Raw genomic sequence first — 24,738 nt, 5'->3', positions numbered from 1 at the left:
TCCCAAGTAATCTACTAGCTAAATAAAATACTGTGCTGGATACTTTGAAGATTTTTCTTCAATAAAAACCTGTTTAAAACACTAAAGTTGCTGCTAAAAAAAAATTAAATCAGTGTCCTAGAACCACAGATATTAGGAAAGGCAGAAAGATTCCTGAGGGTTAAGGTCAATCTTTTTTTTAAATGCATCACACCACTCTGTCCACACTGCCAAGAGCATTTCATTTCATCAAATGAAATGAAGAGAGGGAAATGTTCCATCCACTTTTGCATAACAAGTAATTGGACGTGATGTTGGAACAAACGCTAAATACTCGTGGTAGACAAAATAGACCGAAGATTGTAGCGTTTTCCTGTGGTTCTAACCCAGAGTAAATCCACTGTTACCAAGAGCAGATAGAACCGTAAGCTCTTCTTTGTGTCCATGTTACTAGAAAGGGAGTGGGCGTCTTGCCTTGACTTCTTTCTTTACCACCATCCTTATTTCTGACGTCAAGAAAAGCTTTCTACTAGACTGGCCATTGACAAAGCATTTCAGCTCAAGTTGGACATCAGGGCACCTGGGGCTGGGACTAAGCAAAGCGCCCCTATTTCGGGGGCTCAGGTGCCTGTGCAGCAAGGAGCGCGCTGCAGCGTGCTCTCCAAGCCGCCCCTATTGTCTGCGGTGGGGGCAGGGCCAAGCCAGGGGAGCGGGCTTTTGCTCAGAGCTGAGGGTACCGGAGGATGAGGACCCCGAGCGGGGGCGAGAGATGTCAACGAGGGCAACCCCCAGAGTTTCAAAAGCTCGACCCCGAGGTGTATGAGGATGCAGCGGTACCAGCGGCTGCGGCAGCGGCCCTGGCTGCGGATCGCCGTCGTGTGGTTGCTACTGGCAACCGAGCCTCTGCCTAGCGCGCAGCCCTGCAGCCCCTGGAAGGAAGGTGGCTAGGGGAAGCCGCTGCGGCTCCGCCGCCACGCCAGCTCGGCAGCCCAGAAGGCTCTCGCTCCCGCCCGCGCCCTGCGGCCCCTTCGGGCTTTGACCGCAGCTGTGAGGCACGGAGGGCAGAAGGGCTCATCGGTTGGGGGTGTCGCTGGCTCGGAAGCATCAAATTACTGGCGCCCTCTGTGAATGCAACATGGCAGCCCAGGCTCGAAGACTGGGGTTTCTTCAGTCCGCCGGGGAGGGTTGGGGGCGGCGCGGACTCTGCCGAGCGGCCACCAGCTCCTTTCCAGGCCGGAGTCAGCCCTGCTAGCCCCCCCGACCCCGAGCCCGGAGGAGCAAAGGGCTGCCCCGCGCGCGGACTCGCCTCGCGTTCACCCCTTGGCCCTTTGTTCTCCTCTCGGGAGGCGCCTCACGCTTCGAGGGCTTTTAATGGAAACCCTCGAAGACCCGGCAACCCTGGGAGGGACCCCAGGCCTCCTGGCACTCTGCGGATTTGTCTAGCTTTCCCGGCCCCCGAAGGGCTCCGGGGAGAGCTGGAAGCTCGAGTGAGGGATCCTAACCCGGCATTCCCAGAGAAGCCGCCTCTCGTCGGGTGGCTTCCTTCCGTCTGGGCCCGGGCTCCTCACGCCCGAGAGGTGCGAGGCGGGAGACCAGGGCCGCGATGCCCGCCCGCGGGAAGACTATGCCCATCACGACCGCGGGGAAAGGAGATTCTCCGCACTGGGGAGAGGAAAGCCGCGGGCTCGCAACCGCCCCCGTCTCTGAACAAACGGGGAGGAAGACACCCCTTTAGGTGTGCGCTGGGCTCCGTCACGCTTCACTCCAGCCTTTGGGCACGGATGGAGGCCGCCGTCGCCTCGAGGAAACGTCCCCCGCCCTGGGTCGAGGGGCGAGCGGAGCGGCCCACCGGGAGAGGGGGGAGGGGCGTCCAATGCCCCCGAGGGGGCAGGTTAGGGGAAATTTTGAATTTTTAAGAAGCGCGGTTTAAAAATGACCCTGCCACGTTTACAAGCCAGTTGTGACGTTCAGCACAACGTGCTACTGAAATACCAAAATCCGCCACCAAATGGCGGCTCCTGCAGTCTGCTGCGCTGATAAAGAGGACTCGCTCGGCGTCGCCCATTTTAGGCCGCTTTCACTTCTCTGCCGTTACACCGACTACCCTTCGCAGGTTGTTCCTTTCTCTCCCGGTTTTCGGGTAGCCAGTGGGAGGCCCGGGTCAGATAAGCGTTTATACCCTGGGGGTCCGGCCGGCGCAGGCTCTGTCGGAAACCGGCTGCGTCCCGGCGTCTTTCAGAGGCGACGTCCCAGCCGCGGACCGCCAGCCGCTGTCCCCGCCGAGGGCGCGAGGGCGCCAAACCTCCCAGGTTCGCCTGGCCCCGAGACCTATTTAGGCGTCGCCTTTGGGTCTTCAAGGTGTGGTCCTTTGCCCAGATCTTGAGGCTCCTGCCGCGAAGCCACCCCATCCTGGACACTGTCACCCGGCTAAGACCCAGGGGACTGGAACCATCGGCCTTCCCCGTCACCGCCTTCGAAGCGCGGCCTTCAGGAACCTTCAAGATGGCAGCTTTACGTTTTGTTATTAATTTAGTTTGCAGTCTATCCAGTAAAAACTCAAACTCTAAGGACACCTCGTTGCTGAGGGAGAAAGGGCACAGGGTTTGAAGCGGGGGGAGGAGGAGGGGCAAAGCCGGGACGCGCGTCTGCGGACTTCGCGGGCGACGCCCCGGCCTCCCCGGACGCGGGTCCGTTCCTACCCGCGCTGAGCTCGAGGCCCGGGGGCGGTCGCCGAGCCCCGGCGGCCCGGCAGACCTGCCGATGTCTCGCCCAGTGGGCAAGCCTTCGGCAGGAAGGTGGCCACCTTGTGAGGCCTCGCGCACCCCACTGTCGCCGCCCCTTGCCGCAGGTTCCGACTTTGGAGAAACGAGTTCTCTTCGCCGCTTCCCAAGCCGCTGGGGCCTGAGAATTTTGCTTTCAAATTTGGCGGGATCCGAATCCGCCGAACCCAGAGCGGCGCGAGGCGAGCGGCGCACGCGCAAAATGGCCTCCCGGCGCCCCGCGGCCTCGGCTCGCTCCTCGGGCCTGGCGGAGCCCCCGCGGCGCCGTGGCAACCGAGGTCTGGGCTGTAGCTCTTTACACTCCTCCGAGAGCGGCTAGTTGAAAAATAAGGACAGGGGGAATGGCGGTTTCCTCCTTAACGTGCCCTTTTGGTACAGGCTCCCTCACCGAGAAGACAGCGCGGCCGGGAAAGGGAGCTCATTTTCTCCAGGCGGTCGTCCTGTGCCCTTTCCGCGGGGCGCCAGAATATAAGAAGACTTTTCTTTCTTTCCCTTTTTTTTTTTTTTTTTTAAAGCCGTTGCCCATCCCACCCCAGTCATCCTTGCTCCCCGCTTTTTCTTCCAAGCCGCGCAGTGCTCTCCTGTCTTCGGCTTTGTTTGGGTATCTTCCACTCTTGGGGGCATTTAGACCAAACACTGTAGTTTCTGGACAGATTTCTCTATCTCCAGTAACGTCTTTATCCATCTCGGTAACGTTCCCATTCGTTCCATTTCAATATTCCACGCGCTTCCCGAGCATCCTGGTCCGCAGCCTTCCAGAGTCTCTTCTCTCAGTTTGAGTTCTAGCTAACTTAGGGGGCAGAATTGTGAGCACCAAACTGGCACCGAACTTGAAATCATGTTCTCTGTGAAGTTGGATTTTAGGATGGCCCAGCAATCAGAGCAAGAAGTAATATTTTTACTGAAATGTAGGTGACTCTGAGGGAACGACACCTGCTAGTTTTGAAAATTCTTTCTGATAAGTCTCTGGAAGGTATATTTTAAGAGTCCAGAAGAATGGGAGTAATTTAACTCATTGGAAGTTTTACTGAGCGCTTACCGTTTATTTGGAGGGTTAAATGAAATTTCGGGATGAGTTTTCCACATGCGGTTGAACTTCTTCAGAAAACTCACAAGGATCCTAGAACAGCTTTTGCAGTGATAAATGACTTGATGTCGTCGACTTGATGAAGACAAGGTTGACAGGTCTTCATGTGAGAACTCTAGAAATTGCACACTAAGAAAAAGAAACTGGTGCAAATAAAGGAAATCCGTTTCAAGAACCAAAAGAAGAAAAAAAAAACGTTAAAAAAATTAACTACGGAAACAGGAAACACTCTACTGTGTAAACATTTTCGGAGACTTTCATAATCAAAACTGGGCTATCTTGAGATTTGCAAGCAGATCCACAGGCTCAAGGTATTCGCGGGGTGATTTCCCAAATCTGACTTACTAGGAGATTCTAACATGTGATACTTTCTCTTTCTTGTAAAGACCTATCTGAATTTTGTGGTCCCAATTTAATACAAGGTTTTATTTGGGATGAGTCAGGATTTTTTAGAGCGATCTTAGAAATAACCACCTGTTGTGCTATTCATTTTATACTTGAAGAAACATCCTCAAGTGAAATGACGCTATCTAACCCAAAAGCCTTATGCAGGAGCTGCCTTCTGTGCTCTTTGCATATCTGATGTCTTTAAAATATATACTGTTGTTAAAAGGATCTTCTTAAATGTAATTTCCTCAAGACCTTAGCTTTGGATAAAATGCAAGGAAGACCGCATGAGGGAAACAACCACCGTATTGCAGAATATGATGTAGCCTCCATTTCATAGAAGCACTAGACTAAATCAGAATTCCCAACTATGATTCCACAGGCAATGAGGGAAAACAAAAAAGATGTATTTACCAAACCTTTAATATATAAAAGAAATGGAAAACAACAACCACCAAACCCAGTTCCATCACCCCAAGATTCTAAGACTAGGTCCCAAGTGGATTGTTTCTAAAATTAAGATTCCATCCCCTCAAAAGATGACCATAAGCTATTAAAACAAACAAACAAACAAACAAACAAACCCCGAACGTCTTCATTTCTTCTTGGCGGGTGGAAAGTAGCATTTCACATGGGTTCCTATTGAGATTTCACAATAAAACTTGATCTTGATAGGCCTATACCTAATGTGTCTACTGAAACTCCACATATTGGGGAAAGAATAAGAGGAAAGGATGTAGGAAAGCCCCTGAGAGCTTTCTCTGCAAGTTGCATTGTACCTCCAGAAATCCTAACATCTGCATGGATGAAAATGGAAACGAAGCAATATGGTTGGTAAGTTAAGTCAACTGAAGGGCAGCTTCTTTTTTCCCCACTCAGTGCAATTAGCGGCCGGCAATTTTAAAAGCAAAAAGTACTTGTAAAGAGGTATGCATGTGTAAAGCAAGATAGATCGCTATTTACACAACAGTAACCAGCCCCTTTTTTGCATTTAAGCTAAAATCTGTGAAATCAATTTAGGCATTTTCTGTGGAATATTTTGTTAGCACTAACTTTGTGATATAGAATCCTAGAATACTTTTCAGAAGCAAAAGCCAAACTTAAAGCCTACTTTTCATGTACCCTCCTTTTTTTACTGCTAAGAGTTAACAAAGTTAACAGCTTTGATATGGGTTATTACAAGATTGAAACTTTTTAAAGTAGTAGCTTAGCAAAAGTTTTGGATCTTAATTGTCACAACTGTGACTGCTGGCTATGGGAGAATGCAAAACATTATAATCTTTCTTCTGTTTTATTAAAAGACAAAGACATTTTAGATGAAATATCCTTTAACGCTTAGGAAATTTTCAAATGGAGTAGGGGAAAAAAGTCCTTTCGAACAAAATAAATTTACGTTTTCAAGTATGGTAAAACAGTGTTAAGTGAGTCATAAATGTAAGATCTGATTTTTAATAAGCAATTTCAAAAATAAGTCCATCATTAAAAGGTTGAGATATTAAGTCTTTTAGTTCCATGTTGATCTCACAACTTGGTTTTGTGTAAGTCAAGTGACAGGTCCACTAGCATTTGAAGTTTTTAGTCTTTGAAAAATACTTTTTCATTCTTTATATACATGATCATCCAAAGTAAAACTATCATTTGAAACTTCCATTAACTAACTTCTCTTTCTTAGATAACATCATGAAAAACTTTAGAAGCCTACAAAAATGAGTTAAATTCACCAAAATTGGCAAACATGGGTAACTTTTACTTCAAAGATTGTAGAGTAAATAAACAGATACATCTTTCAATTGGGCTATCAAGCAATTATACAACAAAGCATGGACTTCTTAGCAACATCACTATTTAAGACAGCAATGGATTCTCTTTAGTTTTACCTGTTGTAATCCACAGTAGGGTTTCCAAAACTTCTGCACATTGTGCTTTTCATATCAAATTTTTATTAAAGTCTTAGCTATTTTCTAAATGAATATCCTTTTTATTGGATTTTCCCAATTACAAATGAAATTTAATTTTACATCTATAATTAGAAACAACACTTACAATGGTACTGTACAAATTTAGGTCAAAATAAAAATATATGTATTTTGTGGTTTCATAAAACTTCATTTACTGTATCTTTAAAGAAAGCAGAAATAACAGCAATATATGTAAAAGTAATGATTTAATGACTATAAGCAAGACAAAGCAATAGAATTGTGCTTCTTTTGCAGACTGGGGACAATGAAATGTTTAGCTACAATTTTCCCATACAAACATGAAACGATATTCATATAGAATAAACACCCTCACAAATAACTGATGGGCGATGAACATACACCAAGTTCGACCAAAGCAAATCACAAACTGAAAACGGCTGTGGTTATTCATATTTTAAATTGAACATATTCACTCTATTTAAAAATTAATACCTGGAGAAGCTAAAAATAAATTGCTTCTATTTCAAGATATTAGAGAGAGGGCATATGTCATTGTTTATAACTGTTAAAGCAACTCCTTAAATTTGAAGTAACTGCTAAATCACATGTTAAAATAATTTTAGATAAAATGCCTTCTTCCAGAAATTTGCTGGTTTACTTAAAAATTTATTTTAGAATTACAGTGATCAATACGCATTTTAAAAACACATTCATTCCATCAAAGGCAATAGGAAATGAAGACACTGTTTCCAAAGTCTTTAGTTAAAAAGTTTTCTTTACTGCAACAATTTTAAAAGTAAACATGTATTACTAGAGAAAATCAGTATTATGATTTGCCAATTGCTTCCAATGGAATAGAATTTAGAATTAGAAATCCACATTAAAATGTTCTATGCTGATAAGGCTCAAACATAGGGTATCTGCAAAGGTCGAACCAGTTGGGAGAATTTAACAACCATTTCTGAATGCATGAAACACAATATTTTCTTTATAGTATTTATAAATATATCATACAATACTGTTTCCTGTTATGTCATATACCAATATGGCATTGTACAACAAGCATAATGCCATCTGATTCTTACAAAAGCGAATCATTTAAACAAGTCAGTAAAATAAACGGTAGTACCCGCTTTTAGGCATACAGATTGTAAAACTGAAGTTTACTTTCCTTTGATCGGTTTTGTGTAACAACAGAGAAGTAAAAATCAAACAGGAATCAAAATGGCTAAATATGCAAGAAGTCGTTATTCACAGTGACATGGCTACATAGAATGCATTATTCTATGCATATTCTTTCCGTTTGTTGAATTTCAAGATAAAAAGCACTTGTTTTCTACAGGTTCACAAAACAGCATAATAACAAGAACAATCAAGGAGAATGTAATGTAGGCGTTAGTTGAGATTAACAAACTATGGCCCAATGTTTATATCCACTGCAGAATTTTTCAAATCTGAACAATGGTTACAAAAACCATTTCACATCTTTCCTAACACACAGAAAAACATCTTGCCTGCCTTCTCAGAAACCAATTCTCTTTAGAGGAACAATCTTTTCCATTAACGTCCATATGAATATCACGTCTAGTCCATCTTTTATAGCCAAATTTAATGTCACTACAAAAGAAAGCAAATTGGACGACAGTCACATGTATTAGCATCTCTAAAGCTGTAATGGCATGAAGATATCTATATAAATCGGGGATTTAAAATTTTTTTTTCCTTAAGAGTCTTGGGTATCAACCAGATGAAGTTGCTGACGACCCATTTACTGACGATTTTCGAGGTCTATTGGCAAAGGAAGATTGGTGGTTACCGCTGGGGCTGCTGCTGGTTCCATTCATAGTGCTGGAGATGTGAGGGAACTGAGGATGAGGAGACTGAACGGGAGTGCTGGGGCTAGGCAGACAGGAAGAGGTGGAGGGGGCACCTCCTGCGGGGCTGTTGGCCTTGTCACTCCCAGAGTCACTTTCCAGTTCTCCAGCATTTGTCAGTCCATCTCTCTGGTGACTCATCTTCATTCTTTTACAAGTAGGTCGAACTCTGTATTTCAAAGGAAGTGGACCATTCTACAACGTGAAAAGGGGAAAAAAAAGATCAGTCCTCTTTAAATACAGTTTTACCACAATAATCTCCGAGTATTAATTATGCTACCTACCCTTCTCCAGGTATAAATGTAGGCAATATCCATTAGTGTATAGTAATCCTTTAAAGGTTCTTCTTCATACATGACATCAATCTATTGGAAAATAATATTTCAATTACTAAGTACCATGAAGAACAAAGATAGAGACTTTTTCTGTCATCTAAGTGCAATCCAAAAATGCTTTAACAAACATTCTCTTCAAACAGCTGGACAAGGAAAGAATCCCTCTTGACATTCAAATGAGGAAAAATACTTCCTGAAATTACTAAAGAATTTGTTTTTATAGCATAAAACAAAATTCATACCAAACATTATAAGAGACAATTCCAATTAAGTTCTAAATCTAAAATAAAAAACCTGTTGCTTTTTTGGGGTTCAGAATCCAAAAAGGAAAAAGTCATTGAATTAAAAAAAAAATCTATATTAAATGCACAAAAACTATATAAAGTAGATACCTGGAAAGTGTTAGGTATGTCCATTTTACTTCTGAGAAACTTTCTTAGGTGCATCACAGTCATTGCTGCTGGGCAACGTAAATATCTTTTATCATTCACCTAAGAATACATTTAGAAAAGTTATTTTTTAAAATTTCTAACTTTCAGGTAAGAAAAAAATCTCAGTTAAGTTGCCTCAATATGATACAAAGTATGAATACCAAAACTGAGATTGACTAAATTCTCAACTTGGAGTTAACTACTTAAATACAAAATAAGGAGATTTCCAATATAATAAGAAAACTTTAAATACATCAAAACATTAATTATTTAAAGTATTTTGTAAGCATAACAATCATATATAGAGCATATTCTATCTAATTATTATCAGATATATATCATTCTTAAACATCAAATACAATCATTTTTCTCCTATTTGACAGCATCATCTAGCCTAAGAATATCCTAAAGGGCAACATACACCTTCATAAAATCTAGAATCCAAACAATGTTTCCTCTGTATGTTTTTGAAACATGGGACATACCTCCTCCTTAGCTTTCTCCTTGTCTTTGTTTACTTTCCGATCCAATCTAAGAAACATAATTTTATTAGTGGAACAATGCATCTATTAACAGATTAGCATAAAACACATTTCCAACACAATTTACCTGTTCTGGTCAAAGAATTCAATGGATAAGCTTATTATCTCATCATCAGTTATAATTCTCTTATCTTCATCTGCAACTTCTCCTCTATCTTCATTAGAGCCATTGGCAGCTATAAAGACATTTTGAAATTCCATTTTAAAATTAAACATTTAATTAAAATATTACATATGTAGGAAAATGGAAATGGTACTTTTAAGTTAAATTCAATTTTTATATATTATTCAAGTAATAAATTCTCCCGCCAAATAAAATGTCTTTTCCCTCTCTAAAGAGTTTACCATCAGCTGAAGGATGAGCTGCATAAAAATCCCTTCTTCTCTTCATTTCATCTAAAGAGGGGGGGAAAAAAGACTTAAATACTTGTCACAACAGGTAAAGCTGATGAATACTTTATAAAAATTCATTTGTAAGCATGTTACTCACTTTTGAAAAGCCCTGGAACTAATTTGTATACAATATCTTGGAGAGTTTTATCTGACCTGAAAAAGAATTAGAAAACTAACTTATTAATTATAATTTCAAAATTTTTAAGTGCTCATAAATTATTATAGATTCTTTTTCTTTAGAGTATAGTATTTTATGTGATTGTGAGAGTCTTCGTCAGTAAGATAAAATTATGAGAATAAAAATTCTTATTAGTAACCTTTTAAATCAGTGGAAAAATACTTTTACATTCATTAAGAAATTCTTCACATTTCACTGAATCAAGAGAAGTGTGCCTTTCAAATTACTAAATTAGCTAATATGAAAGAGAATAGAGAGAAGGAAATAAAAGCACTTTAAACACGCTCATCCCTGCCTGTCATAAACTCAATAAAGCAATGCAGAAATGGAGAACTAATTCAGGTTTAAAAAAATGTTTAAAAAAAAAAACCACTTAAAATCCACCTCGATAATACCGAACTTTGCTTAAAATTAGTCATCATTAAAATGGCAAGAAATGAAGAGCAACCTTCACAAAACACACCTTAGGTGGAGAGTCAATGGTAAATTTTGTGTGACAAAATAAAACAGGGTAACCTTCACTAAATTATGCAGTTCCAGTAACAAAGACAATAATTTTAAAACTTTTCTTACCTTATATTCAGTAGTGGTCTGGTTTTGTGAACCTGGACATCACAGATAGGACAATATTTGCTGGTCTCCAAGTAACGCACAATACATGTTTTACAGACTAGAAGTAGAAAAACAAAAGTTTTGTAAGTTTAGAAATTAGATGTTAAGCATTGAAATTAGTATCAAAAATGGAGAACTAGGGGTAGCAAAATGCTAAATGTCAAAAGGTATTTCCAATGACCTAAACTAACTCAATTAACATCCAGAGAATACTTGTACATTGCATAGTTACACATTTAAAATATGCATTAACAGAAATTCACAAAACCCAAGAGTAGAAAATGACTCCATCATTTTGTAACAACATTCTCAAGGATTGTGGGAATTGTTAACAGTTTTCAAACATCAAAAAGAAGTAAGAAATATACATGACACACAAAAAAAGGTCTAGAACTTTGCACTTACAGGAATGTAGACATTCTATTATGGTCGTGGCATCAATGAAGTACCCTCCACAGAGCACACACATGAGGTGGGGATTTAGCTCCGTGATCTTGATTCTGGTTGTTCGATGCATTTCTGCTTGATAAAATACCCTGCAAGACACAGAAATATTGGCCATAATCCACAGAAAGAGAAACGAGATTATCTCCCAATTTCTAGTAACCGAAGGCTCTGAAATGCTGAGGAATTCATAAAACTCGTTTAATACTGTACAGCTGGACTGTCCCAACGTTTTCTACAGAAGGAATTAACTAATGAGACCTGAATCAATTATAGTGAAATGACGAAAAAGGATTCAAGTAAAGTAACTTGTGGTCCCTCAGTTCATTCCAGGACGGAGAAGAAAAGGTCTGAGGTGGGGGCTGGGAGCTGAGAGTATTCGGGTCTCTTTCTTCCATTTGTCCTCTAGCCTAGCAGCCCCAAGGCTGCTGCAGACGCCACACAGTCCCCGCAGATATTTACCAACCGCCAGGGCTTGTCCCAGGTCTCCAAATTTATTGTAAAACTTCCTTATGGATCGTCAATCGAAAATCCGGGAGATTGCCCTGGCTTCCCAGGGGTTCTTGTTGTTTTAGGAGGTTCCAAAAACCAGAACCTGGCACGTTTTCACGCGATACAAAGGGAAAACAAATTCTGCCCTATCTGCATCCCTGGCATTTCCGGAGCTGGGTGCTGGGGCCGCAGAAGCACCTCCAGCCGGGCTCGGGCTGGGGCCTGAGCGCGCGGACGCCCGGGGGCCGGGATGCGAGGGGCGGATCCGGCGGCGCCCCGGGCTCCGTCTCGCTCCGGATTCGGAACTCGCCCCTGTCGGGGTTTCCATAGCAACTTACACTTACACTTGGCATCCGGCCACCGCTGCAACTCCGCGCGAAGCCGGGCCGAGCCCGGAGCTTCGGCGGGCGTGCGGGTCGGCGGGGCGGAGGCGGCGGCGGCGGGCGAGGGGGAGGGGCCGGCGTGGCGCGGGGGCGGGGCCGGCGCGGGGGTGGGGTGGGGTGCGGGCTGCGCGGCTCGGGGGTGGGGCAGCCCCACGAGGCCCGCGGCGCTGGGGAGCAGGATCCCGGCCGCGACAACCGGGCGGGCAGCCTGGGGGGCCCCCTGAGCGTGCGAGTGGTAAAGGAAAATGCAAACCGCACTCCCGGCCATTTCGGACACTCTTGGGGGCCTCTTTCCAAGTCGACTCGGTGCGAAGAGCTTCTTTCAGATCTTGACTCGATCTCTCCTGTTAGCAATCACTAGGTCAAAAATTTCACTAAGGGACCTTTTGAGAATTGCCAACTGTGCACTTAGCCCGAAACCGTCAGAGCTCAGATTGCAGAGATGTTTATTGAACTGAACCTCTTTAAAGTTTTCTTCTCTAATATGAAGTTCTCCTTCAGATTAGATGAGCGATATAAAGTTTTGCTAAGGCTGAAAAGTGAAATCTGTTTTACAAGAAGACAAGGAGGGGGCAAATCCGTGTTTTATTTGAACTATGCTGGAGGCAAGACAAACTACTTTAATCGGTACGGGAGTGACAATAAGTAAAGAACCATGTGACCAGTCCATTCCCAACGCTAAATCAACACCTTGTCAACCCAGAGCAACGATAGGAGAGAAAAACAAATGTCATTTTCTCAACCTAACCTCCATACAAATCCCCACACGATAGAATAATATCCCCAATAGATAGCATATATTATAGAAAAGTCACGGTGGGAGACTGTCAGCAACAATACACCAGCGGACAATCAGGAAAGTCAATTATTTCGTGTAGTACTCTGGAAAAATATATTTCTCACCCCCCACTTCATTCATTTCAGAACCTAAAATAGGATCAAGCTTCTAGACCTGTTTGAAGTACATTCTTAAAACCGCTTTCAACAGAAATCTAGGAACCTGAGAAACTTGGGAGATGCAACTGAGGTTTTAATTCTTAGGGAATTTTAATGCAAAAGGAAATACCAATCAACATACCTCAATGGCTGAAACTAATGGCTTTAGAGTACTCAAAAAACGGTAAAAACAAAACAAAGTCTCTTTTATGAGAGTGACCATAGTGGCGACTGGCAACTTCAACCAGAAAACTTCACCTGTGATTCCTCAGTTATCTTTTGATTACTTTTTTTTACAAGACTATTGTTCACATATTGTTAAAATAAATCTAAGAGGGGTTGCAGAGAAGTTGTGGATGGAGCACTGTCCCTAAACAGTAGCAATATTTACATCCATTGTGGTTGACTAAAGACAAACCTTAATTCTTAAAGAAAGCTCTCCTTGTGAAACCACAGGTCCTTTCCTAGAAAGACAGCAAGGTGATACTTGTATCTCCTCGTGAAAGCATCTCACACTAATGCCACCAAACATGAAGTTTAGGAAGGGACTTCAATAAAAATAGTCGCCTATATTTCTCCACTGTACAGAAAACACCAAACACAAATACTAATACACAGGTCAAACCTCAGTGGAGGGTAATCTACTGGTTGGCTTTTAACATTTAAGGCACAGGTACCTGACTAAACCTTTCAATTTCATCTTAAGTCTTAATTCACACAACTCTTCTACCTCAGTTCTGAGGAATTTGGCCACAGTCCTATTACCATCTATAATGCTAGTAAATACCACTTTGTTACTTCCATAAAAATCAGTTCTTTATCTTTTATACCACTTGAAAGTCCTGGCAATCTAAGGATGACTCCCAAAACGTTTGACATGCTTGGTAGATTTAAGAAACAATCTATTGCACCTTAGAAATGAAAGCCTTCCACGTTCCAACACAGAAAACTGCCAGGCAGGCAAGTAAAAATGCATCAAACATACCACAGTAAAAATACTCAATAGTTAAAATTTGCCACTGTAACATACTCGGTTGGGGCTGTCAGCTTAGTTGAGAGGCCTAACACCAGTAGTGTCAAAATGAAGCAAAACAGAAGCAAGTTCTTAGGTTAACAATCAGCTTGACTATTGCAATCTAAGAAATGCAAATGAACTCCATAACCTCGGTTGGGGTTCACAGCCCAGCAGAAGTATGGGTAAAGTTTGGACTAACTTGACTCCAAGAGAATTTTGCTTAGTTGGGTACTTAATGCACAGCTCAGAACTTGGTGTTAGAGTATTAATTAATTTATCAAGTACAATTAAATGCTCTTTTGTTTTTTTTTTTTTTTTACAAAAGCATATGTGCGTATGCCTACATAGTGACTTTTATATGGCCTTAAAGATACTGTTACTAAGCATATAATTTGCACAGGTAGGTTATTTCAAACACCTTTGCACTCTGGGGCAAATGTACAGGAATGAACTCAAATATTAAAAAGTTTGTAAATTTGCTCATAAAATCAATCTCTAAGGGATTCTGATCAGTCTACTTAAAATAAAATTCAAATATTAACATAGTCACATAAGTTAGTATATACTGTCAACAGTTCGCATCCTTAACTTTCAAGTCTTTATTAAAGCTTGTAATGTGTTTTCAGAACTTGAGGGTTGCGTTTCCTATAAAACATACTTTGAAGTACTCATAACATTCTAGGTACCACCAACCTACCCTTGGATTTGGATAAACATGCTCAGAATTTTGCCTACTTTAAGAGAAGGGGTTAAATACATGCTTCTCTTTCAAATGTTGGACCGTGACCACTAAGCCCACTAAATCCTTTTATTGCAATTGAGAATGATCAAAGTCTCCCTACTTGTTTACTTCCAATCATTAACTGTAAATTTCTGGGAAAAAGATCATGCTATATCGCTGTCAAACCCAAAAGACTGTGTAAACATATGTAGTCAACTTTTTGGTCCTCCTTTTCCAAAGCATCTCTTTACCAACACGACCTTTAGCAAAACCTCTAAAACGTAGTGGACTTAAGTCAAGGTTCTAAGTGCATCCCATAGTAGAGGTTGAGAGAAAAACTGCAGTCACCCAGGAGAAAAAACAGAAAAAAAAAGAAAGGGGGGGGCGGGTAAGGAAACCTCTTGCAAGACTAACGTCCAGTCACCATCATCACTCCAAAAAAAGCTCCAAATTTGAAATGCCCACTTCCCAGTGCGCACGTCCCAAGTAATGTTTAGAGAACTTATCTAAGACTCCCAACAAATAACACCTTGAAAACTTTACCATTTTAAACACAAATGCAGGAGACCTTGGAAACAACTGGGAACCGCCATCTTACAAGCCATCCAATTTCACACAAGTGTCCCTCCAACTTAAGTTAATAACATTTTTGTTTGAGCTCTTTCCAGTTTAACATCCACCTTGGCAGGATCGCTGCCCCCCACGTAACCCGTCCCTATAAAATGAGGGCATTCTCTGGATGTTTAAACCCCTCAAAAGCCCTTTCTTCGGGAGAAGAGGGAAGCCACTTGACCCGAGCAGCTCCCGATTTCAGGAACCCGTCCCCGTTTCATCAAAATCTACCTCTCAACAAAGGGCGCCGTGGCGGGGAGAGCCGCAGAGACTGGAAATAGAAGTGTTCTTCTCGGGGGCCATGTGCGTCGCGAGGGTGTAGAGGGGCGCTCGGGGGAGAAAGGAACTAAAACGTGGGGCCGCGCGCGGCGCGCCCGGGGCTGGAGCGGGCGGCGGCTGGAGCGGCGCCGAGCCCGGCTGGCGGCGGCGGCGGCGGCGGCGGCGGCGGCGGCGCGGCGCGGGCTGCGGGTCGGTCCCGGCGCCGCGGGAGTCGGCGGGCGGCGGCGGGCGCGCGCTCGCGGGCGCGGGCGGCGCGCGGGGCCGGGCGGCGCGCGGGACCGGCGGGCGGCGGCGGGCGGCGGCGCGGGGCTCGGCGCCCACGCTGTCAGCGCCCTCCCGGCCGGCGCGGGAGAGGCGCGGGGGGGCCGCTCCCCATCCACCCGCGGCCGGCCCGAGCCCCGCGCGGCCCCCGCCGCCCCCCGGTCCCGTCCCGGAGGCGCCTCGCCTCCTACGTACCCGGAAAAAGCAGCCGGCGAGAGGCGATCGAAGCGGGCGGAAAAGACAATGAAAGTTAAAAGTCGTTCAGCAGAAAATGAATGTGAGCCAAGCGGCCATCTTGAAGCGAGCTGCAGACGCCGCTGTCAATGGGCAACGAGCGCAGCCGAGAGGAGCTGCGGCCGCCGCGCTCGGCTCATGCTGCCTCCCGAGCCCGGCCTCCTCCTCCTCCTCCGCCTCGGCCTCCTCCTCCTCCGCGGCCTCCTCCTCCTCCTCCGCCTCGGCCTCCAACGCCTCCTCCTCCTGGGCCTCCTCCTCCTCCTCCTCCTCCTCCTCGGCCGCCGCCGCCTCCTCCCGCTCCGCACTCGGGGGAGGGAGCGCGCGGAGGGGGCGCGATCAGTATTATTCTGCGGGGCTGGGAGGTGTTTCTAATCCGGATCGGGGCTCCCTCGCCAACATCCCCATTGTCTCGCCCCGATCTCTGCCTTTAATACTACGATTATTATTTCATAGTTGCTGTGGGGGGAGGAGGGCGAGTGGGGGGCGCCGTGTGTGTGCGTGCGGAGAGGCGGGGGGAGGGGAGGAAGGATGAGGAGGGGGGAGGGGAGGGTGGAAAAAAAATGCACCGCTGAAGGCAGAGTGGAAACTGACACCGGCTCCAAAATGGCTCAGAGTCCGCCCGCCCCCTCCCCCCGCCGCCCCCCCACCGGGTCACGTGCTCCCCTCATTCCTTAAGGGCGGCCTGGGAATTAGTGTCGGTGTAGTCGGGCCCGCGGCCGCCCCCTCCCCTTCGAGCAGCGCGACCCGGCCCCCTCCCTTTCGCTCTGCGCGGCGGCGGCGGCGGCGCTGGCGCGGCTGCGGAGACATTTCTCCACAGCGCCACACGCGCCACCCTGCTCTCGGCGCGGGCATCGCTTCGGCCCCGCACGCAGCTCAGCCCACCCCACCCCCCGTTATTTCTTTCTTTCCGCCGCCCGCCTCCTCTCGCGGCGCACACGTCCACTGGCTCTTGCCGAGGAGAGCGCCCGGCCAACGCCCCCGCTCGGTCCCGCCAGCCCAACGGGCTGCGGCCCAGACTCCGGCGCCGCGGCGCGGAACCTGCGCCCGAGTTGGGCTCGCGGAAACAACAGCGCCCGCCCCTGTCTTCCCGCGGCCGCGCCGGCCCCCTTCCCCGCCCGCCAGCGGCCGAGGCGGGGCGCGCGCGGGCAGTGGCTCGCTCCGGGCAGGGGCTCCGCGCGGGGGCTTCCCGAGCCGGGCCTCGGGAGTCCCGCAGTCGAGGTTCTGGCTGCGGGCTAGACCCCCGGCGCAGGTAACGGGACCAGCCGGCTCCCGCCGCGGGGCAACCAAGTCCGCTCCCCAAGTCCCAAAGCTGGGGTCTTCAACAAACCCCGGAGATCGCATCCTTTCCCACTGTGTTTAACTTTAATCCAGAGAAAAGGCGATCGTTAAAAGTTAACGCTAATCGTATGTATGTCTTCAAAGTAATAATTAACACACAAACTCAGATCCAAACAAACTCTCACCACTCTTTTTGTGGGAACAACTTATTTATTCAGAGTGTAATACTGCCGACTTCTTTTTGTAAGACTTGAGAAAGACCAAAATGGGATCAATGTACAGTTTATACTAAAGGTATCTGAAATACTTAGGCAGGATTTCCCTCAACTCTTTTACAAGTATAAAAAGTGTCAAAATTGATGAACGACATAAATCCAAAAGGGAAAAAAAATTCTACTTAAGAGTTGGACATCCAGCTCGCACAGACGGTGGTTCGGCCGACGACAAGGTGTTTCTGGTCTTCCTCTAGACTCGGGCGAATCGTTAACTTCCCCAAGTTACAACTGAGTTGCTCTTTCCAGACTTTTCGAAGCATCTTTAAGTTTCCCCACTAAATCCTAAAAGACGTTTATAATGCCACGTTTTTAGGACAAAACACAAGACAGAAGTATCCAAGATTGAGAAAGGTGCAAGAAAAAAGTCGGGGCACTTTCTAAACGAGTTTAACATTCACGAGGCTCTTTAACCTTTGACAAACCACTATCGATCAAAAGAAGATTTTCTTAAAATATCTCATCTTCAAGTGGGATACTTGCCCTCAGATTTGAAATATAATTTCCAACCAAATCCTCGTAACAGGCAAGGTATGTCAAAACTAAATTTCTCAAGTTACCTAACAAAATCTATGCTGTATTCACACTTTCTGAAAGTTTAAAGTTTGATTAATGGTTACATTAAAACAATTCCACAGGAGATGCCTTTTGAAAAATTCAAAATTCATCAAAATTTCAAGTAATGCTCTTCATTTTTTTAAGTGGTAAGAAATAAATTCGTTATCATTGTCCATTAACCAATGTAGTTTTGAATTTTTCCAGTCTTATACTGGCAATACAAAGAGTTTTAGAATTTTATGTACTTTACTCCTTTATAAAAAGTCATTTAAAAATTATTGAAAATCCTGTTTGAAAGTTTAATTCAATTTCCGAAAACAAAGAAGACATTTTCAAAGACATGTTCTTAATTTTGCTTTGTCTTATTGGAGCAAACTAACCACAAATAGAAGAAATTTACACTCAATACTACAATTCAGAAATTTATCTTAATCAGAGGGAACAGCACATATAAAACCAATTCTTTATGAGTAACATCTTAATTTCAAAAGTGAAGCCTACTTTAAATATTGCTTTTGAAGACCTTTCCCATTAAATCCTTAATCAACCTTCATTATCTACTGACAGATGGTTAATTTTTCTTTTGAACTTTCCGTAAGCATAATTCTCAATTAAACATCTATAAACAGGCATATTCACAGGTCCTAATACTGTACCTGTAATTGTTCCATGTTGCAACTAAAACTAATCTCTGGGTGAGATCGGGAATCAGTGTTCTAGGGAAGAAAAAAAAAAAAGGCTGTTTATGTAAATCAAGTACATTTAAAATTTCATTTCACATTTAAATTTTAGATAAGGCTTATATGTAAATACCTCTACATTTAAGGTCACCAAATATGCAGGTCTGTACATCTTATGAAGTTGATTGGTCTAAAACAACACAATACATAATTTCAGTCTTTAACTCTATTTTTTTTAAGTTTCCTAAATTCCCCCTAGAGAACAGTTTATTAAACTTTACCTTTATCTGATATTCCAAACGCCAAGAAACATCAGTTATATGGGGGAGAGATCTGCCTATACTAAAAAATACAATGATAATTTTGTACACAGTATCTACATAAAAACTTCTATTTTTACCAAGAATGGTGTCTACCTCCCCCACCACACACATACACAATTTCAATTTACTCTGAATTTACAACATTGTTAAACTTTATTCTTAAGTTCTGAAGAGTAAAGAGCATTTAAAAAATTATCTCAATAAACTTTATCTTTAAAAACATTAGCTTAACTTCAATTGTTTCACTTGCCCTTTAGCCCCTTTTCTTTTGGTCAAGATCCCTGTCTTTTTGTCCTGTTTTGTTTCACACCAGCACTCTCCATTCATACCTGCAAGTGAAAAGTGGCTCAGCTTGACACCTTATACAGTACCTACCTTCCCAGTAGGCTTTCTAGGGAATTCTTATTATTCTGGAGGGGGGAAAGAAAAAAAGAAAACACATCTTTGCAAAGAGAAGAAAAATAATAATTGTTAATTTAAAAAACTTTAAGTAAGTAACCTGATATTCCGTGCAAAACAGTTCTATTCGCTCTCTATCAAATTTACAGTCTTCTAGATAAGTGCTAAAGGGGGGGAAAAAAAGCCAAAGTTTAGTGTCCATTTTAAAAATTGAAATTGAAATCTTAAAGGTACTATTTGAAAACAAATGGATATTTAAATAAATCCTGTACCTTAGAGTTGATTTGTCAGCTCTTTGCTTTCCTGCCTCCAGTATGTAAGTTGCAGCTGCTGTGTGACAATGTTTTAAAACCACAGGATCGATATGTTTCAAGTCTGGGTGATCTAAAAAAATTAATTGCTAGTGATGCCTGTGATAATAAATTCTTTATAGTCATGTTTCTAAAATGGGTATTTTCATTTGGGAAAAATCCCCTTTAACAAGAATACAAAAAGAATTCAACTGTAAGGATTGGCAAATATAAGTGAATGAGATGAACAACAAGGTCAATCAATGGAAAACAATAAAGAACACACATCAATAATTCTGCAGTTACCAGTCTCAATTATCTTCTTTTATTTTACCTTAATTTCTTACCGTTTTTTAAAAAACTGTAGCCCCAAAGAAAAAAAATAACTACACAGTGATAATTACAATGCTGGGTGAAGTAAATTCAGAAGAAAATAAGATAAATATTTTACATGATGTAAATGTAAGAATGAATAAACTTTCCCTCTAAAGAATAGTTACTTTTAGGATAACTGGCTCCAAGGACAGTAATATATCAGAGGCGGGGCACGAGTTCAGAATATAAAATACAATTTTCAAAATATTTTCAGATTTTGACAGCTATCCTTTTTTTGAGATTAACCCAGGTGGTGGTTACTATTTTCGTTTAAAGAACTTCCACTTTCATACTTTTTGTACAAATGTTTAGATCATGAAACTACAGAAAAGACAAAATTTGAATTGTTGGGATATTTATATTTAAGAAAATGATCTAAAAGCGATCTGTCTTAAAATATGCCTTCAATCCATACTGACACGGCACTCCGCAATCACTGACCGGACCACTTCAAAGAGACTCATCTCCTGGTAACTGGGGCGGAACAGAACATTCTGCATCATATTTTAAGGTTCTAGGCGTGGAACCTGTGCAAAACATATTTAACTAGCGTGTTGGAGTGATCACAGGAACTTGAGGTGTTCTCTAAGCTGGAGAATGTCAAGACTCTGTGACCTAGTAATTACTTTGGAAACAGACTCTTTAAAACCTTTGCCAGCCTAGCACTGAACGTTTGAATTGCAGGGAGGTACCCTGATGAAGTCCAAGTGTCAACCAGCCTTTGCCTCAGACCAGGCTGAAAACCTTAGATGTTTAGGCCACAAACAAGACTTGAACACGGGCTTTACAAAGGAACAAAGAGACTGGGAGGAGAAATCAGACCAGAAACGTGTAGCAAGCTATGTGCAGGTGCCAACTGGGAACACAACAATGGTCAGGGTCCGCTCCGGGTTCACATCCCCACACTCCGTCCGGAGCGAAGGGCAAAGCCGGGAGACTTCCTCTTCCCGGGGTTTTCCCCCTCTCGCTCGGTCTCGCTCCTCTTCTCCGAGCGCCCCTCCACCCAGGCCGATCTAGCGCAGAGCCGAGCGGCTTACCTAACACGGCCTCGTCCGCCTGGGCGTCCAGCAGGCTCTGGAAAGCCGCCCGGAGGAGAAGCGTGAAGGCGTTGGAGTCGAAGGAGCCAGGATCCGCCAGCATCTGGAAGCCTTTCTGCACATACTCCGAAAGCTCCATTGTGAGCGCGCCGTGACCTTCGACACGCGCACCACGTGACACGCGCCGCGCGCTCAGCTGATGCGGCCGCGCGCGCACGCGGCTCGGGGCGGCGGCGCTGGCTGCGGGCCTCCCAGCCCGCGGCCTCCCCGCCTGCCTCCCGGCTCGCGCCTCGGCCGGCGCCCTCGGCCGCCCACCGGCAGTCGCCCGCCACCCCCGTAGCCTCCCGCGCCGCGGCTTCCGTCCAGCCCTTCCTTCTGCGCCAGCCTCGAGAGCTGCGGCGGCTCGGCAAGAAGGGCGGCCTCGGGCGCTTTGTGGACGCGCTCGGTGCTTTCTCTTCCACGCGCTGCTCACCTAGGTCTGTCACCAGCTCCTGCGGGGCTCCTCTGGAGCGTTCCTTGAAAGACCCCCTCGGAGGGGGGTGCAGGAAGGTGTCGGGATCCCGGCCCGAGGGATCCCGAAAACTATGTCTTCCTTGTTCCTCAGCGAGAAAGCCTGCGGGAAGTTCCCATTTGAGGCGACTGGTTGTGTTGTGTTTTGTTTTGTTTTGGGTTTGGATTTTTGTTTTGTTTTGTTTTACTCAACAGCCTAACCTCCCAGCATTACCCTTTTGTGAGTGAGACTGTAGGCAACTAAGTATATAATTCTTGTTTATTTTTCTTTTTTCATTGTCATTTCTGGGATTTGGCAGTTGATGCCTTCCTGCATGGACGTGTGTGTGTACGCATATATGCATCCATGTAGTGCGCGTGTGTTCTTACTGTACCTAAACAATTGAGGGATTAATAAATTATCCACAAACATGTTTGACAGAATTATTAAAACCTTACATGCCGCTGCAAATAAATATCATCCAGAAGCAAACTGACACAAATGTTGTGCTACTGTACTCATTACATCTCTATGGTTTTAGTTAAAGAATCTTCACATGTTTATATGAGGCATTTATCTTAAATACAGTTAGGAACCGCAAGGTCTTGACTAAAAGTGATTACTGTCTCGGATATCCATAACTTTAAAGAGTCCAATATTGTATAAAGTTTTTAACTTCCCCTTTACATTTCTACAAAGTTGGAGAACAAGAGTGATTCTTTAGGGGGAAAAAAACGAGAAGCAAAGTAGATTATGCATTTTTGATCAAAAGAATTTACAAAATAAAGTTAAAAAGCAAGTTCTTTTCGGGTAGAGGGGAGGGATAAGGAACAAGAAAGGTGTTTTAGTCTTCAGGTACAATTGTTTGAAACAGACTCATTGTGAAACACTTCTGTGGGAATAATTTAGGTGCTTATTTGGGGGAAAAAATTGTATCTAATGAATACAGGCAACATTTAACCTTGCAGCAGTATATAGAGAGCACCTGGTTTCACAACAGGACACAAATGGAATAATTTAGCATCAGTAACAGATTGAGTAGCTACTGAATTTTCCTTTGAAGGCTTTGAAATGCATGTGAACTAACTTCACTTCGATGAGCATATAGGAGCAGTGAAGGATTTAAGAGTCTCCCTAGAATCTTTATGAAACAAACACCTATGAATCACGTTCATCTTTTCTCCAAACTCCTTCTTGTTTCTCATCAGTAGTAAAATGTCAGTTGAAAAATTTCCAGATACCTGATTTACCTAGGGGATATTTTACAGGGCAGAGTTATGTAAATGTTAATTTTAACAACACACAAGATCATTATATTTATTTCACATATATTTTATGACTTTGCATAACACTGATTGTTAATATTCTAATATATGTGAGTTGATAATTGTAATCCTGTTCAATGTAGTGTCAAAAAAGAAAGCATTAATGCTTGAGCATAGATTAAAAAATGTTATCTTAAAAGAGGAAAGTACATATCATAAGTGGTTGTAACTTTGAGGTTGTAAAAATTAAGAAATTCACAGGGATTGTTTTTCAAAATAGCTGTCATGTTACTCTCTTATACAGACATAATAACTTTCTCTTACAGGGTATTTATTTGTTCTCTTTTGCCTAAATACATGTTAGGCCCAAGTGATGAATACATTCACAGCTCACACAAATATTTTAATTACATGTTTTTTGATATTAGAAAAACTGAATTTTTCTACCATAGGTACCTTTATTTCAACTTCTTTGAAAGAAGCACAGGATTGTTTGTTTAAATGTAGATAGAATATGTATATTCTTGACAAGTAAGTCATTGAAATACATTGAATATGATCATTAAAAAGCATGATTGCACAGATGTAGACTCTACTGTTTACAGCAATAAAATCAATGCATTTTATATTGTTAGAAAGCTACCTATGAATACATTCTGAAAGTGTAAAAAAAACTTTAAAATATTTCCTTTGATTAGTGCAAAGAGCATTGGAGCTTTCACTAGACTAAAAAATTCTGCAGGCTCAAAGCCAACACACTAAATTTGGCCCCTTTAAATAACAGAGCCTTTTAAAATAACACTTATGTGCAGATGAAAAGAAATACTCAAATTTATCTTCATTATATAATACTTTTTGCCATCTAAATTGCAAATGTTAAGATAGACAATGCTGATAAATTTGTTTTTCTTTTTGAGAATCTAGAAATTACTCTCATAATTTGGAAGTGTTTAAAACAATGTTTTAGAGTGTTTTAAAATACATTGTATCCTTTGAGCTGTTAATTTTTTTTTTTTTTAAGAAACTAATTTAATATTGGCCTCTGCATTGTGAGTACAATTAAAATGTGCTGGGGCATTTACAAGATCTGTGTGATCAACTTTTCCCAAAGGCCTCATTGATGTATTTGTTAGTTTTTTAAAATCAGGTATTTTTCAGGATTTTTCCTCTTTTTTTTTTTTTTTAAGATTGTATGAAGGCTGTTACTTTTGTACAAAGAAAGTTGAAAGAAAGTATGCCTTTAGAATGAAGAGTTTATTGAATATACATGGGGAGAGGGGAGGGAAGCCAGTATGCCTAAATGCTCATTAGACATCTAGAAGTGTTAACTGGCATACATACTGTGTGTTCTAGTGAGGTTCTATTTTACCCTTGGCCATGGAATATCTGTTCATTTCCTACAGAAAAGAAAGTTAAAAACACTTAAAAATTACCTGTACACATGAATCCATCTTCTCTCTGCCCCCTAATACTCATTCTGTGAGGGTTAGTGATATGATCATAAAGCCTTGAAATACATATTAATGAAAATAGAATTAATTTTAAAGCTATTTTGACCAAAAATGGAGAGTTGACAGGAATATTTAACTGAGTTATACATGGCATCTCTGTATAGGTCAAAATTATTTCAGTGAAGTTTGTAAATCTGTATGCATTATCTTATTAAATATCTTAACCTGGTAAGGCATAGATCAGGACTTGGAATTTGAATGGTCAAGTTTTTGTACGTTCATGATCACAGAGTTCAGCGGTTTCAGATTAAGTCTTATGCCACATACATTATCAAGAAAACACACTTAGAATTCAGAGGGGACAACAAAACTTTTATTTTCAAATTAAGCATTTAATCCAATCCCTACTAATTTATAAATTGTCAT

General features: G+C 42.9%; 2 protein-coding genes across 3 annotated transcripts; both read right to left on the bottom strand.

The window, feature by feature from the left end:
- Positions 1-5,961: 5,961 nt before the first annotated feature.
- Positions 5,962-16,185, bottom strand: BMI1 (BMI1 proto-oncogene, polycomb ring finger). Its single transcript, XM_080811753.1, has 10 exons — positions 15,856-16,185; positions 10,923-11,053; positions 10,479-10,575; positions 9,825-9,880; positions 9,680-9,730; positions 9,402-9,510; positions 9,278-9,323; positions 8,754-8,852; positions 8,311-8,391; positions 5,962-8,221 (listed from the first exon to the last, which is right to left on the bottom strand). The coding sequence occupies exons 2-10, from the start codon at positions 11,032-11,034 to the stop codon at positions 7,892-7,894; spliced, it is 981 nt and encodes a 326-aa protein (XP_080667879.1). The 5' UTR covers positions 11,035-11,053; positions 15,856-16,185; the 3' UTR covers positions 5,962-7,891.
- Positions 16,186-17,341: 1,156 nt separating this feature from the next.
- COMMD3 (COMM domain containing 3) lies at positions 17,342-21,274 on the bottom strand. Of its 2 annotated transcripts, none has more exons than XM_080811754.1 (8): positions 21,107-21,274; positions 19,677-19,788; positions 19,505-19,568; positions 19,381-19,415; positions 18,964-19,024; positions 18,816-18,872; positions 18,659-18,718; positions 17,342-17,729 (listed from the first exon to the last, which is right to left on the bottom strand). In XM_080811754.1, exons 1-8 carry the CDS (start codon positions 21,243-21,245, stop codon positions 17,670-17,672), a joined length of 588 nt encoding a protein of 195 aa, XP_080667880.1. In that variant the 5' UTR covers positions 21,246-21,274; the 3' UTR covers positions 17,342-17,669. The 2 variants fall into 2 exon arrangements, with proteins under 2 accessions (XP_080667880.1, XP_080667881.1); XM_080811755.1 differs by having other exon boundaries at positions 19,677-19,779; positions 21,107-21,263.
- Between the last annotated feature and the right edge of the window lie 3,464 nt (positions 21,275-24,738).

The sequence above is a fragment of the Martes martes genome (assembly GCF_963455335.1).
Source record: "Martes martes genome assembly, chromosome: 8".
NCBI classification, from domain to species: domain Eukaryota; kingdom Metazoa; phylum Chordata; class Mammalia; order Carnivora; family Mustelidae; genus Martes; species Martes martes.
Note: the sequence above shows the minus strand (reverse complement) of the source record. Positions and strands in the feature narration are given on the sequence as shown.